This window comes from Bubalus kerabau, chromosome 22 (genome assembly GCF_029407905.1).
Source record: "Bubalus kerabau isolate K-KA32 ecotype Philippines breed swamp buffalo chromosome 22, PCC_UOA_SB_1v2, whole genome shotgun sequence".
Classification (NCBI taxonomy): domain Eukaryota; kingdom Metazoa; phylum Chordata; class Mammalia; order Artiodactyla; family Bovidae; genus Bubalus; species Bubalus kerabau.
The window spans coordinates 12,581,469-12,608,041 of NC_073645.1; the positions used below are offsets into that span (position 1 = coordinate 12,581,469).

At 38.4% G+C, this 26,573-nt stretch overlaps 1 protein-coding gene across 1 annotated transcript in view; it reads right to left on the reverse strand.

The window, feature by feature from the left end:
* Window positions 1-611: 611 nt before the first annotated feature.
* The window catches only part of RNLS (renalase, FAD dependent amine oxidase), a 288,661-nt gene continuing 262,699 nt past the window's right edge, over window positions 612-26,573 (reverse strand). The window contains exon 7 of the mRNA XM_055559957.1: window positions 612-2,452. Coding sequence (XP_055415932.1) covers window positions 2,300-2,452 — 153 coding nt within the window. The 3' untranslated portion in view covers window positions 612-2,299. The remainder of the gene's footprint in view (window positions 2,453-26,573) is intronic.

Here is a 26,573-nt window from a genome sequence, read left to right on the forward strand (position 1 = left end):
TGTGGTCCTGTGGGAGCCGACACACATACATACACCCTTTTCCAAAAGGTACTGACCCGTATTTCTCAGGGGACTTGGCTACCTTTGCCCTGGGTCGTTTAGGGCATCCTGGCCATCTGAATCTCTGGCCTCTGAATTTATGGCCTCTGGGATGGCTTCTAGCACAAGACAGTCCCATATCTATTTCAATTTCTAAAGAGGAAGGGGTAAATGAAGATGGAGAACACAAGCTTTTGATACATTTTCTTTCCTTATTTGAGCATCAGGGAATTGGTCTGTTTCTATCAGAGATGGATCAAAATGTAAAATGAGTTTGCAAATGATAAAATCAGCAAACTAACAATGACCTACATACTAAGCAGGGTTGTATATCTTTTCTCATATTGCTACAGTATTTTCTAAGCAGATACACAATTACTAGGGAAACACATTTAGAATGAACAGATATTAAAACTCATCAGTGGGATTCTCTGGTGGTCCAGTGGTTAAGACTTCGCCTTCCAATGCAGGGGGTGTGGGTTCGATCCCTGATCAGAGGGCTAAGATCCCACATGCCACACGGCCAAAACATAAAGCAGAAAGAATATCACGACAAATTCAATAAAGACTTTCAAAAATGGTTCACATTAAAAAATATTTTAAACAAAAAATAACTCATCCGTAATGGCTTAGCATACTTTCTCTAAGCAACACATCCCACCTTTATAAATAATTTTTTCTTCTTTGGAATATAAACACTCATGAAACAAATATAACATTGCTTTAAAGCTTTAGGATGCTTTCAGTCAGATGGCTCCAGAATTATATTAGTTAAAAACAAAATAGTTAATATATTCAATATATTTGCTACTGTATTTTAAGGGTATAACCAAAATAAAGACAAATGTTCATCAAATACAGGCCAAAATGATGAAAGAAATCTCAATATTTTTCCTTGTATCATAAAAGAGATCACATTAATTTCCCTTTTCCTTTCTATATTTTCAAAAATTAGTGACATTCACCACACGTAGGCATTTCAGTTTTCCATCAGTTGATTGCAAGTAGGAGATGTGTAAGAACATTCCATAGAAAAAACCCACTTTGTAGTTACATAAACAAGTTCTGCCCATGCCTGTGTATGTGTATGCCCGATAGTGGGCATGTCAGTGATGTCAGTGTAAGACTCTAAATACTACCAAGCTAAGGGGTCTTTTACGGAACTTTTCTTAGTTTGAGAGACTGCAATGATCTGAGAGGCTGTGACGATTTCTTTCCTTTCAAAATGACAAAATGGAACTCGCCAGTTTGCTTTCTAAATTAGCAACAAGTAGCTTGTTCAGAAGGCTGGGGATCAATTTCTCTCGAGCCAGCAAGTCATGGGTTGTCACTGATGCGTGTGGGTGATATGCTGAACCGCTAAGTTGGCAAATATTGAACTATTTTAAGTGCATCTATTTTCTGGTTCAGTAAAATTTTTTTGTATTAAATTCATTAAACTTGACACAGTCTAAATGCCGCAGCACACACTGGAGAGGGCATAAAAGTAAGAGCACTAGCCACAGGAGACAGCACAAGGTAAAGATCAATATCATTTCTCTCAGCTTCTATTTAATTTTTATCTTTCCCATTAAGGCTGGATTTTTTAAGGTTAAAAAGTACTGTGTGACTTGGAAAGTCAAGTTGAATCTGGTTATTTTCTGAAAATTTGAAGAGACATTTCTTTGTCAGTCAAGTCGCCCACCAAACTGCGTTCTTAGAGATGATGACATATGTGACCTGCAATTCAGGAGCATTTAATAACTTGGAAGAGAAACGAGAAACAAAAATTACCCTTTGTTTCCACAGTTTGGAGAAATCTTGTAGTTCAGCAATTTGCAAAAAAATATCAAACCAAGGATATACTTGAAGATTTATCACGATGTCTTGATAAAGATTATTCTTTATTTGGAACTGAAATTTTCAAAAGGACAACAAAGGTCTGTGGACATGAACTGTTACTTGGATTTGACATAATTTGGGGGGAGAGCTATTTGTTTTTTATTAAGCACTACTTTGCCTCCAACAAGGAGTGGGTAGACATGGCAATTCAGAAAAGTGGAGAAAAGTATAAAGTACAAGGGATTTTTCATTCTTGTAGGAGTTGTAAGTACTGAAATTATAAAATTGATTTTATACTCCATGTGAAAAATAATAATCAGTAAAGAACAACTTTTCCAGTAATTTCTCTCAACAAAAGAGAAAACAAAATAATCAATGACAGAAAATTGTGAAAACAAAAACCCCAAAGTACATGTGAAAAATAAGAATACAGGCAGTACTAAATATGAGTCTTTAAAGCTTCCAGAACACATAAGGCAGAAGTGATGCAGCCGTCAAAGTTGGACTGAGTAAATCCATCCCCTCCACACACAAGAAAAGGCTGGAGATGAAGAGTCATTTGACCAAGAGAGTTGGCAGCAGCATTTGTAACCTGAAAATATTTAAAAAGAAAAAAAAAAAATTAAATTGACATTCAGTGCTCTGTTGTGCTATCATGTCAATGCCCAGCTGGGGAAGCTTCTCTACCTGAAGAAATCAAGACGTTTTATAAAGAGCAAGGAAAACTAGGTTAAGACCCCTAAACTTTTCTCCTTGCCCAAGTGTTTACACCGAAATTCTTAAATGTTTACATTTTCAGTCATTTGATAAGATAATCAGAAATGTATTGAACTTCAAACTTAATAGGTCATGATCTGCTAAATCAGTTGGAAGTACAGTGAAGTTTTTCATTAGGGGGAAATGAAATTCATGAAATCATTCACCAAGTATTGAGAACCTGCTACATGCCAGACAAGGTGAAAACAAAAGAGATATAAAGGGTCATGTCCTTAAGGAGTTTCCAGTTCAGCACAACTGCTGGCATGTAAGTGTCTAAGGACTAAGACAGAGAGAAGGGCAAGGTGCTATAAAAACGCATGGGAGGAGGCCAGCGTACTGGACAGAGAACGTTTCAATAGGGTGTGACTGGTCATTTCACTTGAGGTCTAATGGAAACATCAAAATTTGCCAGGGAAGGAAGCAGGTATAAGTCTTTCCAAAGGGAAGGAGTAAGATGTGTAAATGTCCACAGCCAATGTGTGTGTGTGCGTGCGCGCGCACGCACGTGTGTGCTGGGGGAGGAGATTGACTAGAAGAAGGAACATAGCTGAGAGGTAAGATAAGAGAAATACTTTGTTTCAAATAAAGTCTACTTGGGCTTCTCAGGTGGCTCAGTGGTAAAGAATCTGCCTGTAACACAGGAGACCCAGGTTCAACTTTGGGGTCGGGAAGACCCCCTCGAGAAGGAAACAGCAGCCCACTCCCATGTTTTTTCTTGGGAAATCCCATGGACAGAGTAACCTGGTGGGCTATAGTCCTTGGGGTCACAAAAAATCTAGTCCATGGGATTGCAAAGAGGAGGACAAGATTTAGCAAGTAAACAACAACAGCAAAGAATGTAGTGCTGCTTATGTGCCAAAAGGGGGAATCAGTTGAGGTCTAGGACTTATTTTGTAGAACCAAGTTTATAATAGTTGAAATGATGAAAAAGGCACAGAATTATTGGAAAAATTATTCTCTAAATTAGAACGTATGTTGCTAACAAACATTCACAGTGAGGGGAATGAGTGGGCGATTAATGTATTTATCTTGGATACTGATGGTTTGGCTACTGAAGCACCAAAAACTCCCTAAAAAACCAAATTACTCAAAGCTATTATAAAGACAGTCTCCCTTGGGACCACTTTCCTGCACAACTTCAGGGGGTGCATTTCACATAAGCTACATGGCGGTTCTGGTCTCTCTCATACAGTGTTTTCATGAAGAGAAGCAGAATAAGACCCATGTGAATTTACTTGTTTAAAAATCACACCAAAAAATCAAGCAATGTGATAAACGCTATTTGTATTATGGAGCCGATTTTGCTTCTTGATAGGTTGAGTTAGCATAATGTTTTTATAGTTTTTTAAAACCATAAAAACTTTACATAGATATTTTTATTTATATGCCATATTTTGTCTTTAAAAGGAGGTGGTACAATTATTTCCTTCTTGAATCACTGAAGATATGGACCTTTAAAGACCAGTATCACTCAGATACAAATGTAAAATGATATAAGTATCCTCTCACTTTTCTTGACGTCACTTGATAGCAATATCATCTATCACAGACATAGCAGATAATCTTTTAAAAATTAAGTCACAGTGTTAATTTATTATACTATAGTTTCTTTCATGCTCTCCCAGGTTTTATTAAAGTATAATTGGCATATAAAATTACATATATATTTAAGATGCACAAGTTGAGGTTATGACACAGGTATACATTGCAAAATAATCACCATAATCAAGCTAATTAATAAGATTGTTCTCTTAGCAAATTTCAAGTATACAACAGAGTATCAAAATTGTAACCCACTCCAGTATTCTTGCCTGAAGAATTCCATGGACAGGGGAGTCTAACAGGCTACAGTCCATGGGTCACGAAAGAGTCAGACATGACTGAGCGACTAAACAACAAAACATTAAGGACAGTCATGCAGCTGCATGTTAGATCCCTAGAACTGATCCATCATATATAACTGAAACTTAGTACCCTTCAACCAACATCTCTTTATTTCCCCCTCCCACCAGCCTCTGGCAATCACCATTCTACTCTCTGCTTCTATGCATTTGATTATTTTAGATTCCACACGTGAGATCATGCATTATTTGTCCTCCATAGCCGATAAATCTTGAAATGGGCAGAAAAGGTCTTTGAGTGGCTAAAATAGATAGTACATAGTGCAGACACTGAAGCACAGACTTGGGTGTTCCATCAGAGCTTTCAATATCCTGCTTTAGATGGAATTTTAGCAAGTTGGATTATTTGATTTGTCAGTGAATCATGAAGGGAGGAAGAAAGCTGCTGGGGTCCTATACATACTATTGATTTTAAAATGTGACAATCCACAGTCTGAAAACAAGGGATGCTATAGAAACACTAAAAAACCAGACAGGGTTGGGGAAAAGCCTGGCAGTCTGTGGTCACTTAATGCAGGCAAATAACTTTCTGGCTCTTAATAGTCCCTGAGGGTGCCAGTTATTAGTTTTCCTGCAATTATCATTGCTACTGATGAAGGCCCCAATATTTAAGGACCAATGCTAACGGGTATAAAATATTAATTATTGGCATTTCTTGGATGTTCTCTGCATACCAAATGCCTTACACACACACACATCCTACTTAATTCACATATCAACCTATGAGGTAGTTACTACTATTCTCATTTTATGGCTAGACAGCTAAGACTCAGAGAGAGACTATTTCCTGCCCAAGAACAGAAAGCTTGGAGGTGAAGAAGTATTCAAACAGAGCAGAATTTCCCCTCCGCCCCACCCCAGAAGCATTTCCATAAAGACTTAAGTAAAACAAAAATGCGTGATTGTCATGTGGAAAATTCACATAAATGGGATAATTCATTCACACATATTCACATATATATTAATACATAAGCAGGTGTCTATCTATGTATAATTTATATGCACACACACACACACACACATATATATATATATATATAATTCTCCATTCTTAGTAAAGTTTCCATACATTCCAGCTGGCATCCTGGTACAGATAAACCATGGTACTATTAAACATTACACAAGTGTTAAGCAGGAGGTAGCTTAAGGGAAAAAGTTCTGCCCAGGAGAGAGTGGGTAATTTATCGGTGCTGTGTAATTTCATTTGATGAGTGGTGAGTGCCAGATGCCAGATCACATGGCTGGAAAACTAGGCCACTGATTAGCCAGTCTGCAGTTGGGATGAAATCAATCTTGCTGCATTTAGGTGGATTCGCCCATTTTGCAATTACCCAATGAGGAAAATATGAAAACACGAAGGGTGTGCTTGCAAGCTCCTTCACCCAAGTGAAGCAGAGAGCCCTGCAGCGGAGGAACACGTAACTGTCAAAGCCACAGTCTCTCGCAATCATGCAGTCTTTGGCTATGCTTCCAGCCACAGTGAGGAACCACAGCTCAATGACTATGTTTAAGAGAGATGTCAGGGCTGAAACAATCCCTTGGGAATCCAGGATGCTTGGGCTCCATGTGTCCCGGGGGCAGGGGGGTGGTCAGGAAGAACTCACATTGCAGAAGCTGGTGCTCTGGGGTCACTAATGTAAGGTTTCTTTACAATTAGGTGATGACTGGACTGGACATATGAATTTGAAGCAGAAAAAGCAGTTTTACATCCAAGTGATTTAAACCCATATGTGTCTTGTGACTCCTCTCTACCTGCCGAATAGAATGCAAACTTCTCAGCCCCCGTCCCCCATGAAAGGCCCTGCATAACCTAATCTTCCCTCCATCCGAGCCTCCCCTCTTGCTGCTTCTCTCACTTTTGCCTCGCGTCCCATCTATATTCAAACTAAGGTTCTTCAAGCACATCCTTCTTTCTTGTGCTTCTGTGACTTTGAACAAGTCATTCTGCTTGGTGATGTTGTATTGTTCCCTCTCTTTTCTGCCAACCAAATTGCTCATCCTTCAAGAACTAGCACAAATGTCACCTGCTCAGAGGGCTTCTTGCTCTGCCAGGCACGGTAAGTGCCTTTTCAGCATGTTATTTGTATCTATTATGTGACTTGCTATTTTGCACTATAATTACGTCCATGCCTGTCTCCCTTCTTAGACTGCATGCTCTGCAAAGTGGGGACTGCGATGCACTCATCTTTGTATCCAAGGCTGAAAGTGGTGCCTAGCCCATAATAAGTGTGCAATAAACGTTCACTGAGTTGTTAAAGAAAGACAGAATATTGTACACGTAGTTGATCAAATGAAGGTCTTCATATGGAACGGGCTCCATAAAACCCCACAGAGCTGGCATAAGCTCAAATGGAAGAGCTATTGTGTTTAGAAGGCTCTCAGGAATGATAAATATCTCTGTCAACCGCTATCCGTGAATATCTCCTATGTCATATGTTAAACTACATAAACTTGCTGATTCTGTAGCTCAGAAATGGTTAAAATACTGTCAATTTTTATATGATTTAACATAATACTTTCTTTTTATATTGATTGCTAATTGTGAACAGTCACACATAAAAAGTCCCTTGGGTATGAGAATGAAATTAAAGATGAAAAGAAAGAGGGAGGCAGACAAGTAGGCTAATGGGTATTTCCAAAAAATTATAGTTGACAAAAAACAAAAAAATTCAGTGACGCATGTGATAATGTACCTTCTCTCTTCCAAACCTATGCTGACAGCTAAAGCTTGTCCTTGGACTGTCAGACATCTACCAATAAAAAGATCTCATTGGTTTGGTCTACAGAGAGGCTGTATTTTAGCATGACCTGTTTCAGTTGGCAGTTCAGCCTATTTGGTAACTTAAAACCAACCTTTATGAGATACTACAATAGGTGATGTTCAAGTGAACAAGACAAGAATTAAGATCTCAGAAACCCTAATCTTAGAGGTGCAACTAACTTGATAAAACTTAGACAACCTATGAAAAATCAGGTTCTCTGCTGGGGCTTATTATGGATGTAAATATACTGCTTTTCATTGAATCTCAGTTCAGTTCAGTTCAGTTCAGTCGCTCAATTGTGTCTGACTCTTTGCGACCCCAAGAATGGCAGACGCCAGGCCCCCCTGTCCATTACCAACTCCCAGAGTTTACCCAAACTCATGTCCATTGAGTCGGTGATGCCTTACAGCCATCTGATCCTCTGTTGTGCCCTTCTCCTCCTGCCCCCAATCTCTCCCAACATCAGGGTCTTTTCCAGTGAGTCAACTCTTCGCATGAGGGGGCCAAAGTATTGGAATTTCAGCTTTAGCATCAGTCCTTCCAAAGAACACACAGCACTGATCTCCTTTAGGATGGACTGGTTGGATCTCCTTGCAGTCCAAAGGACTCTCGAGAGTCTTCTCCAATAACACAGTTCAAAAACATCAATTCTTTGGCACTCAGCTTTCTTTACAGTCCAACTCTCACATCCATACATGACCACTGGAAAAACCACAGCCTTGACTAGACAGACCTTTGTTGGCAAAGTAATGTCTCTGCTTTTCAATATGCTATCTAGGTTGGTCATAACTTTCCTTCCAAGGAGTAAGTGTCTTTTAATTTCATGGCTCCAATCATCATCTGCAGTGATTTTGGAGGCCAAAAAAATAAAGTCTGGCACTGTTTCCACTGTTTCCCCATCTATTTCCCATGAAGTGATGGGATCAGATGCCATGATCTTAGTTTTCTGAATGTTGAGCTTTAAGCCAACTTTTTCACTCTCCTTTCACTTTCATCAAGAGTGATGAACTTTATGCCATAAGGGTGGTGTCATCTGCATGTCTGAGGTTATTGATATTTCTCTCAGAAATCTTGATTCCAGCTTGTGCTTCTTCCAGCCCAGCATTTCTCATGATGTACTCTGCATATAAGTTAAATAAGCAGGGTGACAATATACAGCCTTGACATACTCCTTTTCCTATTTGGAACCAGTCTGTTTTTCCATGTCCAGTTCTAACTGTTGCTTCCTGACCTGCATAAAGGTTTCTCAAGAGGCAAGTCAGGGGGTCTGGTATTCCCATCTCTTTCAGAATTTTCCACTGTTTATTGTGATCCACACAGTCAAAGGCTTTGGCATAGTCAATAAAGCAGAAATAGATGTTTTTCTGGAACTCTCTTGCTTTTTCGATGATCCAGTGGATGTTGGCAATTTGATCTGTGGTTCCTCTGCCTTTTCTAAAACCAGCTTGAACATCTGGAAGTTCACGGTTCATGTATTGCTGAAGCCTGGCTTGGAGAACTTTGAGCATTACTAGCATGTGAGATGAGTGCAATTGTGCGGTAGTTTGAGCATTCTTTGGCATTGCCTTTCTTTGGGATTGGAATGAAAACTGACCTTTTCCAGTCCTGTGGCCACTGCTGAGTTTTCCAAATTTGCTGGCATATTGAGTGCAGCACTTTCACAGCATCATCTTTTAGGATTTGAAATAGTTCAGCTGGAATTCCATCACCTCCACTAGCTTTGTTTGTAGTGATGCTTTCTAAGGCCCACTTGACCTCACATTCCAGGATGTCTGGTTCTAGGTGAGTCATCACACCATTGTGATTATCTTGGTCGTGAAGATCTTTTTTGTACAATTCTTCTGTGTATTCTTGCCACCTCTTCTTAATATCTTCTGTTTCTGTCCATACCATTTCTGTCCTTTATCAAGCCCATCTTTGCAGGAAATGTTCCCTTGGTATCTCTAATTTTCTTGAAGAGATCTCTAGTCTTTCCCATTCTATTGTTTTCCTCTATTTCTTTGCATTGATCCTGGGGAAGGCTTTTTTATTGCTCCTTGCTATTCTTTGGAACTCTGCATTCAGATGCTTATATCTTTCCTTTCCTCCTTTGCTTTTCGCTTCTCTTCTTTTCACAGCTATTTGTAAGGCCTCCCCAGACAGCCATTTTGCTTTTTTGTATTTCTTTTCCATGGGGATGGTCTTGATCCCTGTCTCTTGTACAATGTCACGAACCTCAGTCCATAGTTCATCAGGCACTCTATCTATCAGATCTAGTCTCTTAAATCTATTTCTCACTTCCACTGTATAATCATAAGAGATTTGATTTAGGTCATACCTGAATGGTCTAGTGGTTTTCCCTACTTTCTTCAATTTAAGTCTAAATTTGGCAATAAAGAGTTCATGATCTGAGCCATAGTCAGCTCCCGGTCTTGTTTTTGCTGACTGTATGGAGATTCTCCATCTTTGGCTGTAAAGAATATAATCAATCTGTGATGTCCATGTATAGAGTCTTCTCTTGTGTTGTTGGAAGAGGGTGTTTGCTATGACCAGTGCGTTCTCTTGGCAAAACTCTATTAGCCTTTGCCCTGCTTCATTCTGTATTCCAAGGCCAAATTTGCCTGTTACTCCAGGTGTTTCTTGACTTCCTACTTTTGCATTCCAGTCCTGTATAATGAAAAGGACATCTTTTTTGGGTGTTAGTTCTAAAAGGTCTTGTAGGTCTTCATAGAACCGTTCAACTTCAGCTTCTTCAGCATTACTGGTTGGGGCATAGGCTTGGATCACTGTGATATTGAATGGTTTGCCTTGGAAACAAACAGAGATCATTCTGTCGTTTTGAGATTGCATCCAAGTACTGCATTTCGGACTCTTTTGTTGACCATGATGGCTACTCCATTTCTTCTAAGGGATTCCTGCCCACAGTATCTCAGATACCGTCAATTGGAAGAGGCACCAATATTTTAGATATATGAATGAGAAAATTAAAAGTGGTGTTAGTGTGAAATAAAATTTTATTTTATACTTACTAGAGAAGTTCTTTTAGAATTATCTACATGTAGATCTTTTGCAAACATAAAAGGGGAATAAAAGAGGAATAGATTGGTTAGCTTTCCCAAAAACTTCTTCATAATCAGAGTGGACTTTTGTGAAAAAATTCTTTCACTCAGGGTGTCAATTTCCATGTTCTTCCCCTCTCCCCAGTCAGTCCTCTGTGCTGCCTCGAGTGCTGGTCATGCAGCATTTCTCACAAGAGTAAACAGTCCACTAAATTGTCCTGGCTGGGGTTTTCCTCCAAGATGCTGATATCTCTTCTTCAAGTTCTGACTGTACTTTCTCAGTGCGAAAGAAAAGTTTTTAAGTAATGAGCAAGACACATATTCTTTTCCCAAATGGTCCTTCTCTAGTGGTTCAGATGGTGAAGAATCCACCTGCAATGTGGGCAGACCAGGGTTTGATCCCTGGGTCTGGAAGATCCCCTCGAGGAGGAAATAGCAACACACTCCAGTATCCTTACCTGGAGAATCCCCACAGATAATGGAGCCTGGCGGGTCACAGTCCATGAGGTCACAAAGAATTGGGTAAGACTGAGCAACTAACACATTTCATGCTGATGTCAATGGAAATGTTTGTTTACATGTTTATAGTGGTGGTCCCCCTGCTGGACCACTAAAAATAACCAAGTTCACGTGTGTGAAAACTTCATCCTACCTGTCCCCTTGACGGCATCTTACAAGTGAGGAAATACAGCAAATAGTAAATAGGGTAAGGGGAGCAGTATGGCGAAAACCCACTAGTTAGTAAAAGCGTAACAAGTACAAAGATACTGAGTGCAGGATCCTTTAAGTAGAGCCTTTCCAGGTAAGCAGCACCTCAGTGTCAGAGCATCCAGGGTCTTCAGCGTTGGTAGTTTAAACTCTCCAATTTCCCAATTCAGCCAAATGAGCAGCCTCAGGTGAAACTGACAGAGACAGACTGGTTATCACAGAATCGATTTGTTCATTTACAAAGGTAAATGTACCGATCCTAAAACTGAATCTGGTTGTCTTCCCAGACCGTTCATCTTAGTAGGCTAATTTCCTCAACTGTGTCATAGATGATGGGCGTGACACACGTGCGGCACCGCCTGACAGACATCACTAATCAACTGTGGCATTTCTTCTCCACTGAGCCCAGGAGTGGCTTCAGCATCCTTCTCACTTCATTGCTTCAGGCAGCCACTACCAGTCAATTGAATTTGGCACTCGAGAGGAATCCTATATACCAATTCTGGATTAGAAGATTACAGAGTAAACATGTAATTACAAATAAGAGAATTAAATATTCTTTACTGTTTTTTTTTTTTCCTCTTTTCCCATTAAGCCAGGAGAGTCCGACACGCTGTCTTTGTCCAAAGCAGAGATACTTCAGTGCCAAGAATGAGAGTCACATCAGGAGCCGTTTCCTCTAATGATGTTGGAAGTTCAATTCCAATTCCTTCTAATAACCTTCCAGTAACCTCCTAGACCATTGCCCTTTCGTGGGTCACATCAGGGCTTTGACTTCCATGTGAAAATAAAATACAGATATTTTGACTACAAGATAGTTGTAGAAAACTAAACAACCATACTTCTATAAAACTGTGCATTACCAGTATCAGGGCTTGTAGGAAACTAGGTTGGCATAGCCAGCTCAGAACCTAACTACTGAAAGCACTAACAAAAACAATAAAGTGAAGTGGCTAGAAATATTAACATTCTCCCCGACTCTGAATCTTGGCACATTTATGCATCCTAAACTCTGGGGCTTTTCTCCTTTGAGATGTAGGTCCTGAAGGGAAGTTGCTTCTAAAAGAGACCAGTTTGACCAAAATTAAAAATCTCCAGGATATAGCCTTCTTCATTAGTCCATCATTTTAGCAAAGGGGAAATGTCTTTGTGATTTTTCCATCAGTACTCCCACTTTTGCTGAAAAGCATGACATAGTGCAAAATTCAGTGGTTCTTAAAGTCACTGTAGCTGCCACTATGGAACTAAAGGAAGATACTTCTGGAGATTTTCAGTTTTTTTCTTAAGGTTTTCCATATTTTCTGAGACTTTCTGTTTGCTTGTGAGAAAACATACCCCAATCACTTGAAAACATCAACATGTGCGAAACCAGTATGATTTCCCTGTGATGCTACTGATCTCCTATTTCTCAATTGCATTTGAAAGAATTTACATTAAAAAACCCTGTGGAGTTATACAGGACTGTAGGTAATTTTACTGCCTTCTTATGTTACTCTACATTCCTAAGGGTCGCTTTATTTAACTTGGGTAAGCCTAAATTTTGACAGCAGATGGAGACTAAACTATCACCTGTGTTTTTGATACACACACTGTATCTTTTAATTGATTTTTAATCAATTTCGATGTGTGAGGGTGACTCCTTAAACTGTCCTTGGATGTCAAGAGAATCTTACTGTGTTCTAGTTGTATGCTAACTTGATGGGGGCAGACTCCGAGTAATGATATCCTTGTGTTGGCATTTCCCCTGCCCATTGTGTGTGAGATGCTGACCACACTGGTAACAGGAACAGCTAGGAGGCCTGAGATGGTATGGAGTTGATTCATAATTTCCTCATTTCCTCTACTCTGTTGCCAGTGTCAACCTGAACCCCTGCCATGGTACATAAACAGCAGAAACTGAGTATTTGGTTAACTTATTCTTTTATAGCCCCTATGCAATGCTCAAAGTTAGTGGTTCCCAAAAGTCAATCTATGGCAAAAAGAGAAAAATAAGGAGAATTGTGAACTTTTTCATAGAGCAAAATGTATTCTATTTAAAAATTGTTATGAGGTTCTATCTTTACTACATATTTTGGGGGGAGGGTTATTATTTTCATTAAAATTCCTATAGCTATGTTTTGCTTTTTAAATTCTTAACTGCAGAATAAAAAGATAGCAATATTATACTGGTTCCCAAAGTATTCAGAAGAATTTTACTGGTCCATGAAATAAACACACTTGGAGCCAGTGCTCTGGGGCGAGGTGCTTGATGTGGCTCGGAGCAGAGTCTCTGTCAGCCTGAGGAATGTTTCCCATAAAAGGGGTGTTGGGGGGCAGCAAAGGTCAGTTTCAAAAAACCATCAATAATCTCAAGTTAACACTGGACAACCTTAGTTTGGACTTGGTGAGTAGATGAGTAATTTTAACAGATGGAATAAAACCTTGTGTAAAACTTATTTCCCAGAAACTTGCACAACCTCCCTATGATACAAATATTAATCAGGATAGACCTAGAATCTGGGTAAAACATTGTTTGTTTGTTTATCTGAAGTGAAATATTCAGGGAGTAACCATAAAAGGTGTGGAGCAAAGTAGGAACTGGGGGAGGAAGATTTAAACAAATGCGGAATAAATTGAAATTGTAAGCACCTAGAAGGTAAATGTGGTTTGTATTGATTCTCTGTTAACATCTCTCAATTCTTACCATATTCCCAAGGCATTGATTATAAACATTTATCATATGCCTGTTTACAAAAACAGAGAGAAATGTAAATAAATGAAGGCGAGACCATAACTTACACTGATGTCAATGGAAATGCTTGTTTACATATTTATAGATGGGAAGCTAGTCCAGGTACTCTGAAAAAGATGAGACTTCAGTGTTATGTCAATAGTGAAAAATACTATTGACCCCCTAAGTAAATTTCTGTGATACAGGAAAGGGACATCTGAGAAATGAAAATCGAAATACAGACTTCATTTTAACAGTACAGAATGTTTTCTATTGGCCAAATTAAAAATGTAATACGTTTATCCTTTTTTCTCTCTCTTTTTTAAAGTTCCTCTGAGGTTTGATAAAAAGGCAGTAAAATGTTGATTCCTCTTGATTCCTCTACACTTAACTCACCAAATTACAATTTGGTAAGAGATATCTGATGTTTAAAAAGTCTTCTGAGTCCTCAGAAATAGAGAGCTATGGGGACTGTGTTTTATTCATTTTTGTATTTCCAGCATCTCCATTTACATCTTCTTTGTGCATGGTTTGGTGTTGAATTCATAATTGCTCAAAGGCTCTATGCGCACGGGCCAACAAAAAACTAATTCAAATTTTGAAAGATTTAAATTCTCAGTGCTCAGGTGGTCTTTTAAATATGGTGGAGATTTTTCCTTTATGAAAATAATTTCCCTTGGTTTCTCTTTTATGTTCTGTGTCATCGCACCTCCCCATTCTAACTCTGCCCTTGAGCAACTTCATTGTCCAGGAAACAAGTATTCTGATGTCTGTAATCCTTGTGCTAACACTTATGTTGAAACTTCCAGAAAGCTGAATTCTCTACCGCTAGCTCACTTTTTGCAGAGTCCAGGCAAAGGCACTAGGAACACGTGAATCAGTCTGAATTTCAAAGAGGTAGCAAAGGTGGTTTCTTACCCAGATGATTCACCCTCATCTTATAAAATGCCATTGCATAAAAAATACTTTGAAAGGGATGTAGAATGGAACTAGCTGAGTGTGAATGTGTGAATGTCTATATGTGTGTATAATGGGATATATAGATGTTTGGGATATATAGATGTTTGCCTTTATTTAAAAAGATGGAGACCACAGTGACCAATCCATGCTATTATCATAGTTTATAGCTAAACTGCAGTGAGCCTGCACATAAAGTCTAAATAACCCTTTAAATATTTTTTTCCCTCATGAGATGGTAAATACATTCTTAAAAGCTATAGATGTCACAGAGGAAAAAAAAAGCTACATTTTTTTCTGGATGACCTAGCCAATTTATATCTAATTTTTTTTTTAATCTTTTAAAAATTCTTTCTTAGGAGAATCAGCTCTCCATGTGCAGATTTTTTGTAGCGCAGCCAGATATTGCAGACATATGGGATATATCTGTTATATTCTTAAGAAAAGTGTTGATAAGAATTATTTCTAACCATATACTGCATAGTACAGAAGATAAGTGATACTCAGAACTGGGAAAATGATGATAAATTCAGGGTGCTGATATACCATTTAATATATTTTTATATGCATTTCCTTAAAAAATATTGTACCTCTTTTGGCCACTGGTGTTTCAGGCTCTCAGATCTATCTTATACTATGCTATAGTACTTAATATTCATAAAGAGCTTTATCAACACGGTGAATTCCTGCAGAGATGGTACATTTTTAATTGGTTCTTATGTGTTATGTGCATCATCTCATCTTGCCTGTGTTCTACTCATCTCTCCAGTGTTCTATTATATTTAATGGTGATTTCATAAACCCGTTTCTTTGTTGTGCTTTAGGGAAAGTCTTGCTTGTATTTTGGGATTCTGGCTACAGAGCTCTGTATCTGGTACACAGAGAGCTGCTGTAAAATTACTATTGGTTGGAATACTCTAGGTGTGAAGAAAGTGATGTGGTTTGGTCAATTCTCAGTGGAGCTCTTCTCTTTATTGGTATTTGTCTATTCTATTTTAATAAACCATTGGGTAGATGCATGCAGAATGTGCCACAAATCAATTATATGATCCATGTAGCAGCTTTAGTGCGCTCAAACTGCAAAGGACATACTTTGCTGAAATTGTATATTCAATTGCTGAAGTCTACATTGAATCCTTTCAGATCTATTCTGACTTTTAAAGTCCTGAAAACACTGGAGCAGTCTATTTTGACAAGGACTTGTTCAGAACAAGCACACAATAAAGAATGAGATACTGTTTTCTCTAGTGCTGCGGCAGTAATAATAGACAAAACAACAGTCGTGGTACATTTCCCTTTAGAGTTTTTAATTTAATAGAAAATTATTCTGTCCTTCAGCAAGTTTTAGTACATTCATTCATTAGCTCTTCAAATATCTGCTGTGTTTGTAGTAGTTGCTGAGCGCTGTGTAAGGTGTGAGGATAGACAAACCAGTTCCTAATTTACAAGGTGATTTAATGGACTTGCATCCTTTTGTTTCATCTAAATAGAAATGCTGCATCGCTCTCTCTCAAAGGATCCCATTGCTTAGGTTCCTAGGATGCAGAGGGCCCAGAATGCTTTCGATTTTGAGTTGAGAAACTTAAAATCATCTTTCCTACTCAACTGAACCTAATCACCACTTCTCCTCCATTTAAATTAATAACTGCTTAATTTCTAACTAATTCAATCCTCCATCCCTTCTCCCATCCTCTTCTCCTTCTTCTTTTTCTTGACAACCCAGAAGTATGACCATAATTTCTCTCTGGTTCTCATTCATGCTGAATAAATCCCACAGCCATTTTTTTGGGTTGAGCAATTATGGGGAAAATATTGCAGCCATTTTGACTTTTGCATCTAGAAAACAACCTTCTTTCTACTTTTAATACAGTGAAAATAAAAGGTTCAATGCTCGTGCTTCTAAGACAATAGCTGAGGATAAAGAAACAAGTGGATTTTAAAGTCAACTGAATTGAGGTACAATTTACAATACAGTAAAATTCACCCTTTTTATGTGTACTGTTGTATAAGTTGTGACAATATACCAAGTTGTGTAACTACTTCTATAAAACACTACAGAGAATGTTCTCATCAGTTTCCACCTAATTCCCCTGTGCCTCTTTGTGGCTAACACCATCCGGCCAATCAGAGCCCTGGCAACAGTCTTCTGTTCCTACAGCTTTGTCCATTCCAGAAAGTCACATAAATATTTAGAATAATATAGTATGTGGCCTTTGATTCTGACTTTTTTCACTTAGATAATACTTCTGAGACTCACTCATGCTGTTGCAGATATTAGTAGTTCGTTGCATGTTATTACAGAGTAGTTTTGCATTTATGGATGTGCGACAGTTTGCCCATTTACCAGGTGATGGCTATTTGGGGTGTTTCCAATCTGGGACTATTATTAATAAAGCTGCTATAAATTCTTGTCTATATATGTTTTGATGTAGATTTATGACTTCATTTCTCTTGGGTAAATTCCTCAAAGTGGAGTTTCTGGGTCATACGGTAAGTGTATATTTAACTTTGTAAGGAACAGTGAAACTGTCTTCCTAAGGGGCTATGCCATGCTGCACTCCCACGGTGATATGTGAGAATCACCACATCTGTGCCAGTATTTGGTATCTTCAGAGTTTTTGATATGAGGCATTCTAGTAGGTGTGGAGAAGGCAATGGCACCCCACTCCAGTAGTCTTGCCTGGAAAATCCCATGGATGGAGGAGCCTGGTAGGCTGTAGTCCATGGGGTCACACAGAGTCGGACACGACTGAAGCGACTTAACAGCAGCAGCAGCAGTAGGTTTGTCAGGGTATCTCATTGTCATTTACTTTGCATATCCCCAAGGACCAGTGATGTTCATCAGTAATGATATTTTTGTGTGCTTGCTTGTCATCCATATCTCTTCCTTGGTTTGTGGGTTTAAAATATATAACAAGAAATTTAGCATTAGTAATAGCCACTGGCAAACGTTAACCTGTTTTCTGTCTCTATGAATTTGCCTCTTCTGGATATTTCACATATATGGAATCATTCAAGAAGAGACCTTCATGTCTGGTTTCTTTCACTCAGTCTAATATTTTCACAGTTCATCCATGCTGAAGCACATACCAACTTCACTGCTTTTCACAGTTGAATGATATTCCATCTTATGGGTAAACCACACTTTGTTTTTCCATTCATCAGTTGATGGACATTTGGGTTATTTCTACCTTTGGCTATTCTGAATAATGCTGCTGTGAATATTTTGCACATGGTTTTATTTGAACACGTGTTCTCAGTTCTTTGGGGTATATATCTAGGATTGGAATAGCTTGATCAAATTATAATTTTACATTTATTTTATTGAGGAACTGCTAAACTGTTTTACATAGTGGCTAAACCATTTTATATTCCCATCAGCAAGGTGTAAGTACTCCACTTTCTCTACATCTTCACCAAAACTTAGTTTTCTGTTTAAAAAAAATATAGCCATCAGAGTGGATGTGAAATGGTATCTCATTTGGTTTTAATTTGCATTTCCTTAACTCAGCAGTAAAGAATCTGCCTGCCAATGCAGGAGACACAGGTTTGATCCCTGGGTCAGGAAGAACCCCTGGAGAAGGAAATGGCAACCCACTTCAGGACTCTTGCCTGGAAAATCCCATGGATAGAGTAGCCTGGTAGACTCCAGTCCATGGGGCTGCAAGAGTCGAACATGATTTAGTGACTAAACAACAAGAACAACAACAATTACTAAGGATATGGGATGTCTTTTGATGTGCTCATTGGCTATTTATATTTTTTTGGGGGAGAAATGTCTATTCAAGTCCTTTGCCCATTTTCAATTGGACTGTTTGACTTTTTGTTGTTAAGTTATTGAGTTTTTTGTATATTCTGGATAGTAGACACTTCTCAGATAAGTGATTCACAAATATTTTCTCCTATTCTATGAACTGTTTTTTCACTTCCTTGCTAATCCTTCTATGCACACAGTTTGAATTTTGATGAAGTCCAAATTTTCTACTTGTTTTTCTTATTATGATTTTGGTGTTATATCTAAGAAATCACTGTCAGATACAATCATAAAGATTTACCCCTATGTTTTCTTACAAGACTTTTATGATTTTAGTTTGTACAATTATGTTTTCAATCCATATTAGGTGGATTTTGCATGTGGTGTGAGGTAAGGATCTAACTTCATTCTTTCATATATGGATATCCTGTTGTTCCAGCACAATATGTTGAAGAGACTATTTGTTTCCCATTGATGTTTTTAGGAACATTGTCAGAAATCAGCTCATCACAGGTATAGCATTTTTGGGCTCTCAATTCTATTCCATTGATTTATATGGCTATTCTTCTATTGTTACAATACTTTAATTATGGTAGCTTTGTATAATAGCAAGTTTGGAAATCAGAAAGTGTGAGTCCTGAGGCTTTATTCTTTTTCAAGACTGTCTTGGCTATTTGGGGTCCCTTGCAACTCTGTATGAATTTTTGGATTAGCTTTTCCATTTCTGCAAAGGCCATTGGGATTTTGGTAGTGGCTTAGTTGCTAAGTTGTATCCAATTCTTGCAACCTCATGGACTGTAGCCTGTTAGGCCCCTCTGTCCATGGGGTTTTCCAGGCAAGAATACTGGGGTGTCATTTACTTCTCCAGGGATTTTGATAGAGACTGAAATAAATTTGTAGATCACTTAGGGTAATACTACCATTTAAAAATACTGAGTTTTATGATCTATGAACTTGGGATGGTTTTTATTTATTTAAGCCTTCTTTAATTTCTTTCAACAATGCTTTGTAGTTTTCACTGCAGAACTCTTATGCCTCCATGGTTAAATTCACACCTCTTCTTCAATGAAGTAGCCTTTCAAATATTTTGCCCAGCTTTAAATAACAGGGCCATTTGTTTTCTTATTTCTGACTTGTGAGAATTCTTTATATATTCTGGATACCAATCTTTTATCAGATATATGTTTTTGCAAACATTTTCTCCAAGTCTGTAGCTTGTTTTGTCATTTCCTTAACAGTATCTTTCAAAGCATTTTAAGATTTGATAAAGCATAATTTATCAATTTATTCTTTATGGTTTGTGCTTTGTGTATCCTAAGAAATGTTTGCCAAACCAAAGATCATTAAGATTTTCTCCTATGTTTTTATCTAGAAGTTTCAGTTTGATGTTTTATAATGTTTTATATGGTCTATGATCTATTTTTAGTTAATTTTTGTATACAGTGTGAACCTTGAACTTTTTTACCTAAAGTGACATGTTCAATTTCTATTTGTCTGTTCACTCATTGCATTGTGTTAGGCAAAACTATCAATCTGAACTTCATTTTCCTCGTTTAAACAAAGATAGAAATATTTACTTTCTGATCTGTCAGAATTGTTGTGAAGATCAAATGAAAACAAGCATAAAATTACTTTCTAAACTCAGAGTATAAATGTTAACTATTATTATTTCTAACATCAGCCAACAGAATGATGGCATAAAAATGTGTCATAATTGGAAGAAAGCCAGATCTAAATTACCAGTAGTAGAGCGAGTGTTTAAAAACACTAACTTTTAGGCTGTCTTCATTTTTTTTTCATTGTTTTTCTATATTCTGTTCTGCAGTAGTGATTTCCACCATTCTGTCTTCCAGGTCACTCATCCATTCTTCTGCCTCAGTTATTCTGCTGTTGATTCCTTTTAGTGCACTGCTCATCTCTGTTTGTTTGTTCTTTAGTTTTTCCTAGGTCTTTGGTAAACATTTCTTGCATCTTTTCCATTCTTCTTCCAAGATCCTGGATCATCTTCAATATAATTATTATGAATTCTTTTTCTGGAAGATTGCCTATCTTCACTTCACCTAGTTGTTTTCCTGGGGTTTATCTTGTCCCTTCATCTGGGACATGACTCTCTGCTTTTTCATTCTGATTAACTTTCCATGAAGTGGTTTTCATTCTAGCTGCTGTAAGACTGTGGTTCTTCTTGCTTCTTCTGGCTGCCCTAAAAAACACTAACTTTTAAGTAGACCTGTGTTTGAATTTCATTTTTGCCACTTCCTAGTGGAAGAGCCTCACAAAGGGCTCTGTGCTCTCAACTTCTTAACTTTCTGACTTTGCAATTGGGAAGGAGTAAAGACTCTGGGCAGGAAAGGGGGACAACAGAGGATGAGAGGGCTGGATGGCATCACCAACTCAATGGACGTGAGTTTGTGTGAACTCCGGGAGTTGGTGATGGACAGGGAGGCCTGGCATGCTGTGATTCATAGGGTCGCAAAGAGTCAGACACGACTGAGCGACTGAACTGAACTGAAAAACCTCCATGGGGTGGAGATGAAGTGAGTTACACACAGAGTAGGGGATTGGTAAATGGTATTTGAGAAAGAGAGGGAGAGAATGATTATGCATGTACACTAATAAAATGATAATGCAGACTGTCATAGTTTATATGAATGTTATAACAGTTGATGGCAGTTCAGTTTAGTTGCTGAGTTGTGTACGACTCTTCGTGATACCATGGACTGCAGCATGCCAGGCCTCTCTGTCCATCACCAACTTCTGGAGTTTATTCAAACTCATGTTCATTGAGTCAGTGATGCCATCCAACCATCTCATCCTCTGTGGTCCCCTTCTTCTCCTGCCCTCAATCTTTCTCAGCATCAGGGTCTTTTCAAATGAGTCAGCTCTTCGAATGAGGTGGCCGAAGTACTGGAGTTTCAGCTTCAGCATCAGTCCTTCCAATGAATACCCAGGACTGATCTCCTTTAGGATGGACTGGTTGGATCTCCTTGCAGACCAAGGGACTCTCAAGAGTCTTCTCCAACACCACAATTCAAAAGCATCAGTTCTTTGGTGCTCAGCTTTCTTTATAGTCCAACTCTCACATCCATACGTGACTACTGGAAAAACCATAGCTTTGATTAGATGGACCTTTGTTGGCAAAGTGCTTTTTAATATGTTGTCTGGGTTGGTCATAACTTTTCTTCAAAGGAGCAAGTGTCTTAATTTCATGCTTACCATCACCATCTGTAGTGATTTTGGAGCCTCCCAAAATAAAGTCTGGCACTGTTTCCCCATCTATTTCCCATGAAGTGATGGGGCCAGATGCCATGATCTTCGTTTTCTGAATGTTGAGTTTTAAGCCAACTTTTTCACTCTCCTCTTTCACTCTCATCATGAGGCTCTTTAGTCCTTCTTCACTTTCTGCCATAAGGGTGGTGTCATCTGCATATCTGAGGTTATTGATATTTCTCCCAGCAATCCTGATTCCAGCTTGTACTTCATCTAGTCCAGCATTGCTCATGAAGTACTCTGCATATAAGTTAAATAAGCAGGGTGACAATACACAGCCTTAACGTACTCCTTTTCCTATTTGGAACCAGTCTGTTGTTCCATGTCTAGTTCTAACTGTTGCTTCCTGACCTGCATACAGATTTCTCAAGAGGCATGTCAGGTGGTCTGGTATTCCTATCTCTTTAAAGCAAGATCAAGGTAAAAAGCAAGAATGTATCCTGTACTGTCTTGGAACTGGGAAAGTGTACACATTGTTAGAACATCATTCCAACATCATTTCCTTTGCCTCTCTGGCTTCATCTTGTAGGATTTTGCTCAGGTGACATTTTCTTCTAAGAAGGTATATATTACCATTTTCTCCTCAAATCTGCTCTGTGTTCACACAATACATTGTTTTTCCTTTTCTTAGAAGAAAATGCACCATATAATGATTATCTGCTTATTGGTCAGTCTTGCTGATTATATGGGAAAGTCCTTGAATGAACAGAGCTGTCTTTGAGTCTATAGAATCCAGTATAATGTCTGGCATACAGTAGAAACCAATTGCTGACATTGTTGAAAGTCACTCAATCGTGTCCAACTCTTTGTGACTTCCATGGAATTCGCCAGGTCAGAATACTGGAGTGGGTAGTCTTTCCCTTCTCCAGGGGATCTTCCCAACCCAGGGATAGAACCTAGGTTTGCCACATTGCAGGCAGATTCTTTACCAGCTAAGCCACAAGGGAAGCCCAAGAAATTCAATAAATGTCAGCTAAATGAAAAGCTGAATATATATTACTAATTTCTAATGTGGGTATAAATAGCTTTTGTCAACTGAACTTTTTAGTTCAGTTTGTTAGTTCAGAGAATAATACTGAGGTCTATTATGCACAGACCAAGTGGACTTCCCTTTATGGAACAGAGCCATATATAATAACATCCATCATTCAGTTTCCAGTAGTACTGGGTGCAGATGAATATATATTGCATTTGTCCAAGAAAAATGATACAGATTCATTTTTAAAGTACTGCTGTTCAAAATAATTAGTTTTTCTGAAAAAGTGTGATGCTGACTACATACATGGCAGGGTAAGTTCCTGCCATGAGCATTTGAAAAAAGTGATTTAATTAAACTTACATGTGTTAAAACATTTAATAGCTCATATAATGTGAGATTTTATGAAAAGGGGAAATATCTGCCCATATAAATGCCAATTAAACTGTGACTGAACATCCCTAATTCAATGATCAGAATTTGTCAGCTGATGATCTCATACACACGTAGCTACCTCATAATAAAGTGAAGCAATGGGTTAGTTCTGTACCAGTGAGAAAGAGGTCAGAGATTACTCAGTGGAATACTTAGGACTGACACCTGTTAGATTTCCTGCCCTTGGCAGACTGGGTCATGCCACAGCCTACCAATCCCAAAGGGCCTGTTTCAGCTCTCCATGGCTTACCATAAACTTATGCACAGAAGCAAGAGTCCTCTTGAGGCCATAATTTCATGCCAGGAAATTTTAACTCATGGTATAAATTGTGTTAAATTACCAGACACTGGACAATGTGTAAGTTAGTTTAGGAATGAATGGCACGAAACTGAAAAACCTATAAGCTGACAAAAACTGACAAGAGTTCCTTGTGTCCACAGGGATCCATCACTTTTATATCACCTTGTTCTGATGTCAATAGTCCCTATGGTATGTCTTAGCATCATAGCCCCTGGAGTTGAGTCAGCCCTCAAAATATGTCCAGAAATATATGTGTGTGTAAAAAAGAGAAGAGAAAAGACAGAGACTCTGAAAAGACAAGAGAGTAAGAAAAAACAAGAAGTGCAGCAGCATGCATGAAGAAAGGTACCAGAAAAGAGCAAGGGACACACAGAGCTCATCTACTAAGAAATACCATAGACTCGCCTTCACCCACCTCCTCTCTTCCTCTTCCTTTTGCTCTTCTTATTTAGCAATAATGGAGAACTTGCTTTGTACTAGGTGTTACAGTAAATGCTTTCTACTGTGTTCTCTCCTTTCATTCTGACCACTATGAGGGGTCATTCTCTTCCTATGAGGGAGGTTCAGTTGTACCATTTACAGATGGGCTTGGAGTTATAGTTTAGCTTACTCAAAGCCACAGGGAGAGCTGAAGTTTGAACTGAAGTCATTTCCCCTTTTTTGACTCCAAAGCCCAAAGTCATAATCACCCCACATTAAATAAATTATCCAACAACACACCTAATGTACTTTAACTGATAAACACAACTGACTTTTGTCTTTCAAAGCACTTATCCTAGAAGGCCATATGATTAAATCTGTAGTGATACACTGGCCAACATCTTTTAGGGTAGGAGCTTTTAGAATCAGCTTACTGGACACATTAACACAGATAAACACAAACAGTTATATCTCTTTAGTTATATAAAAACATTAAAGAAAATTGTCAAGATTGCCCATCTACTTTACTAAAAAGATGTATGTTCAAATGACTTGAGTTGTTTCTGAAACATTAAATTCAAGCTCACCTTTCAAAGACCTGATTGAACCGAGTACATGCCAAAGAGCAAGTGTCAGGATTTTAAGGAGATGCCCAATCTGGGTGCAATAACGGTGTGGCTTATTAGGGTGACTAACTATGTTGAAAGGGACACTCGTTTGAATTTATAGTCTTGGTATATTCATACAATCAATCAGTCACTGCTTTTCAGTTTCACCCTACCAAAGAGAAGACAGGGAGGCAGATATGACAGAAACTGTGTAAGAGAGAAAAAAAAAAATGGAACTATCAATTACTACCTGACCTTCCAACACTGAAATAAGACACAGCTACTGGTCAGAAATTAATCTCATAAGGGAATAATGTAAATATGTAGGTGATTTCAGGCTCTGCTATGTATACATACCCCGCCACCCTGTCCCACCAAACACAAACCTCTTAAGAAAAATTCTGGCCTTAAGTTGTCACCTATGTCCTCTTTTATTCCTTCCAACTCCTGGGCAGTACTATGCCAACCAAGGTAAGCAACTGGGGAAGTCCTGAGGAAGCCAAAATGGGGAATTTGCATTGGCAAGTTCTTAGATTTTCCTGTCTAGAAGGGGGGAAAACATCGAGTCAAAAATGAGGAATGTGAGTGGAAGGCTGAAAAAAGGAAAGAAAAAAGAAAAGCCCACATGGCTGATAATTGGAAAACTCTGTGGAAAACTAGAGTTAAGGCGCAAAAAGTTTTGAAGGAGCTTGTAGAAGTGGCATATATAAGGAATGAGAAAAGAAACTTCAAAAAGTACTGCTAAGGATAATGAATTTTGGGTATTTTTAAAGATCTATAAAAGACACTAGTAAAGATGATACTTATTTTACATTCCTTTAGGTTGCTGAATTTTGTTTCTTTGACTAGAACACAAGACTGGGCTATGAGGGATTCTTGATTTATTTGGGTTATAGGAGAATAACATTTACAGCAGGTGTTTTTAATGCTGGATTTGTGGGAGGCATTTTAGGTTGCTTGTAAATCTTCATAATTAGACGCAACTTTGTGTTTATGTGTGCACATGTATTTTGAAAGGCTGTGCATCTCCATATTCATGGCTTTGATGAGGTTCTTAAAGAGTTCATGATCCTTCTTAAAGAATATAAAAGGGCTCACACTGAGCAGAGAGAAAGTACAGACTCAGGGCAAAAGACCAAGTGAAGAAATGGAACTACAGAAGAGAGCAATTCTAATTTTACAGCAAGAGTTTAATAGGCTAGTCCAAATCCATTTATTTTTGCCAAAGCATTCATTTACCACCTGACTCTCCTTTTTCCCTACCCCTAAATTCCTCTCTTGATGTCCATGGTGTTTGAAATGCATTCAGTGATTATTTTATTTTTTTTACAAAAGAGGAATCCATGAACGTGAGACATGACAAAAAAGGCACTGAAATATTCAGAAACTACAGAAATATGGGGGAAAGTTAGAGTTAAACTCACAAGCAAATCATACTTTTATAGTAAATGTATAAAACTATAGTAGTTTGGAAAAGACATCATGATAGACTCTGAAACAAAGGCAAGCACAGCGAATAATAGTGGTGAGAGGATTAGGGTTATCAAACTGATTAAGTGTCCCCTGTCAATGTACATGGAAGTTGTTTTCAGTTATTACTCTTCTGCTGAGAGGATTAATATATCATACTTGTTACAGAAATCTTAATTCAATGCATCACAGCTTAGGCATCAAGGTATATTAACTGGGTACACATTTAAATGATAGAAGGCAAATAGCTGCAAAGGGGAGGAACTGAGAATCACGAAAAATCTGCCCTTGCTTTGCTGTGTTTGTCTGAGCCACCTACTCATGTGTTTTATTCAAACCCCAAATGGGAGGCACAGAGCAGCCCTGCAAGTCTTTCAAACACACCTTCTTTCTTCATCGGCCTCCTTCCTTAATAGCAGCACCCGCCCGAAAGCAGTGCTCAAGGCAAAACATTTGATTTAGTGTCTTAGGAGAAGGCTTTCAGCAAAGATTAGTCTCTAGGATTCCATGGACAGAGTATTAGATGTGACCTAGGCAATGGCACCCCACTCCAGTACTCTTGCCTGGAAAATCCCATGGACGGAGGAGCCTGGTGGGCTGCAGTCCATGGGGTCGCTAAGAGTCAGGCACGACTGAGCGACTTGACT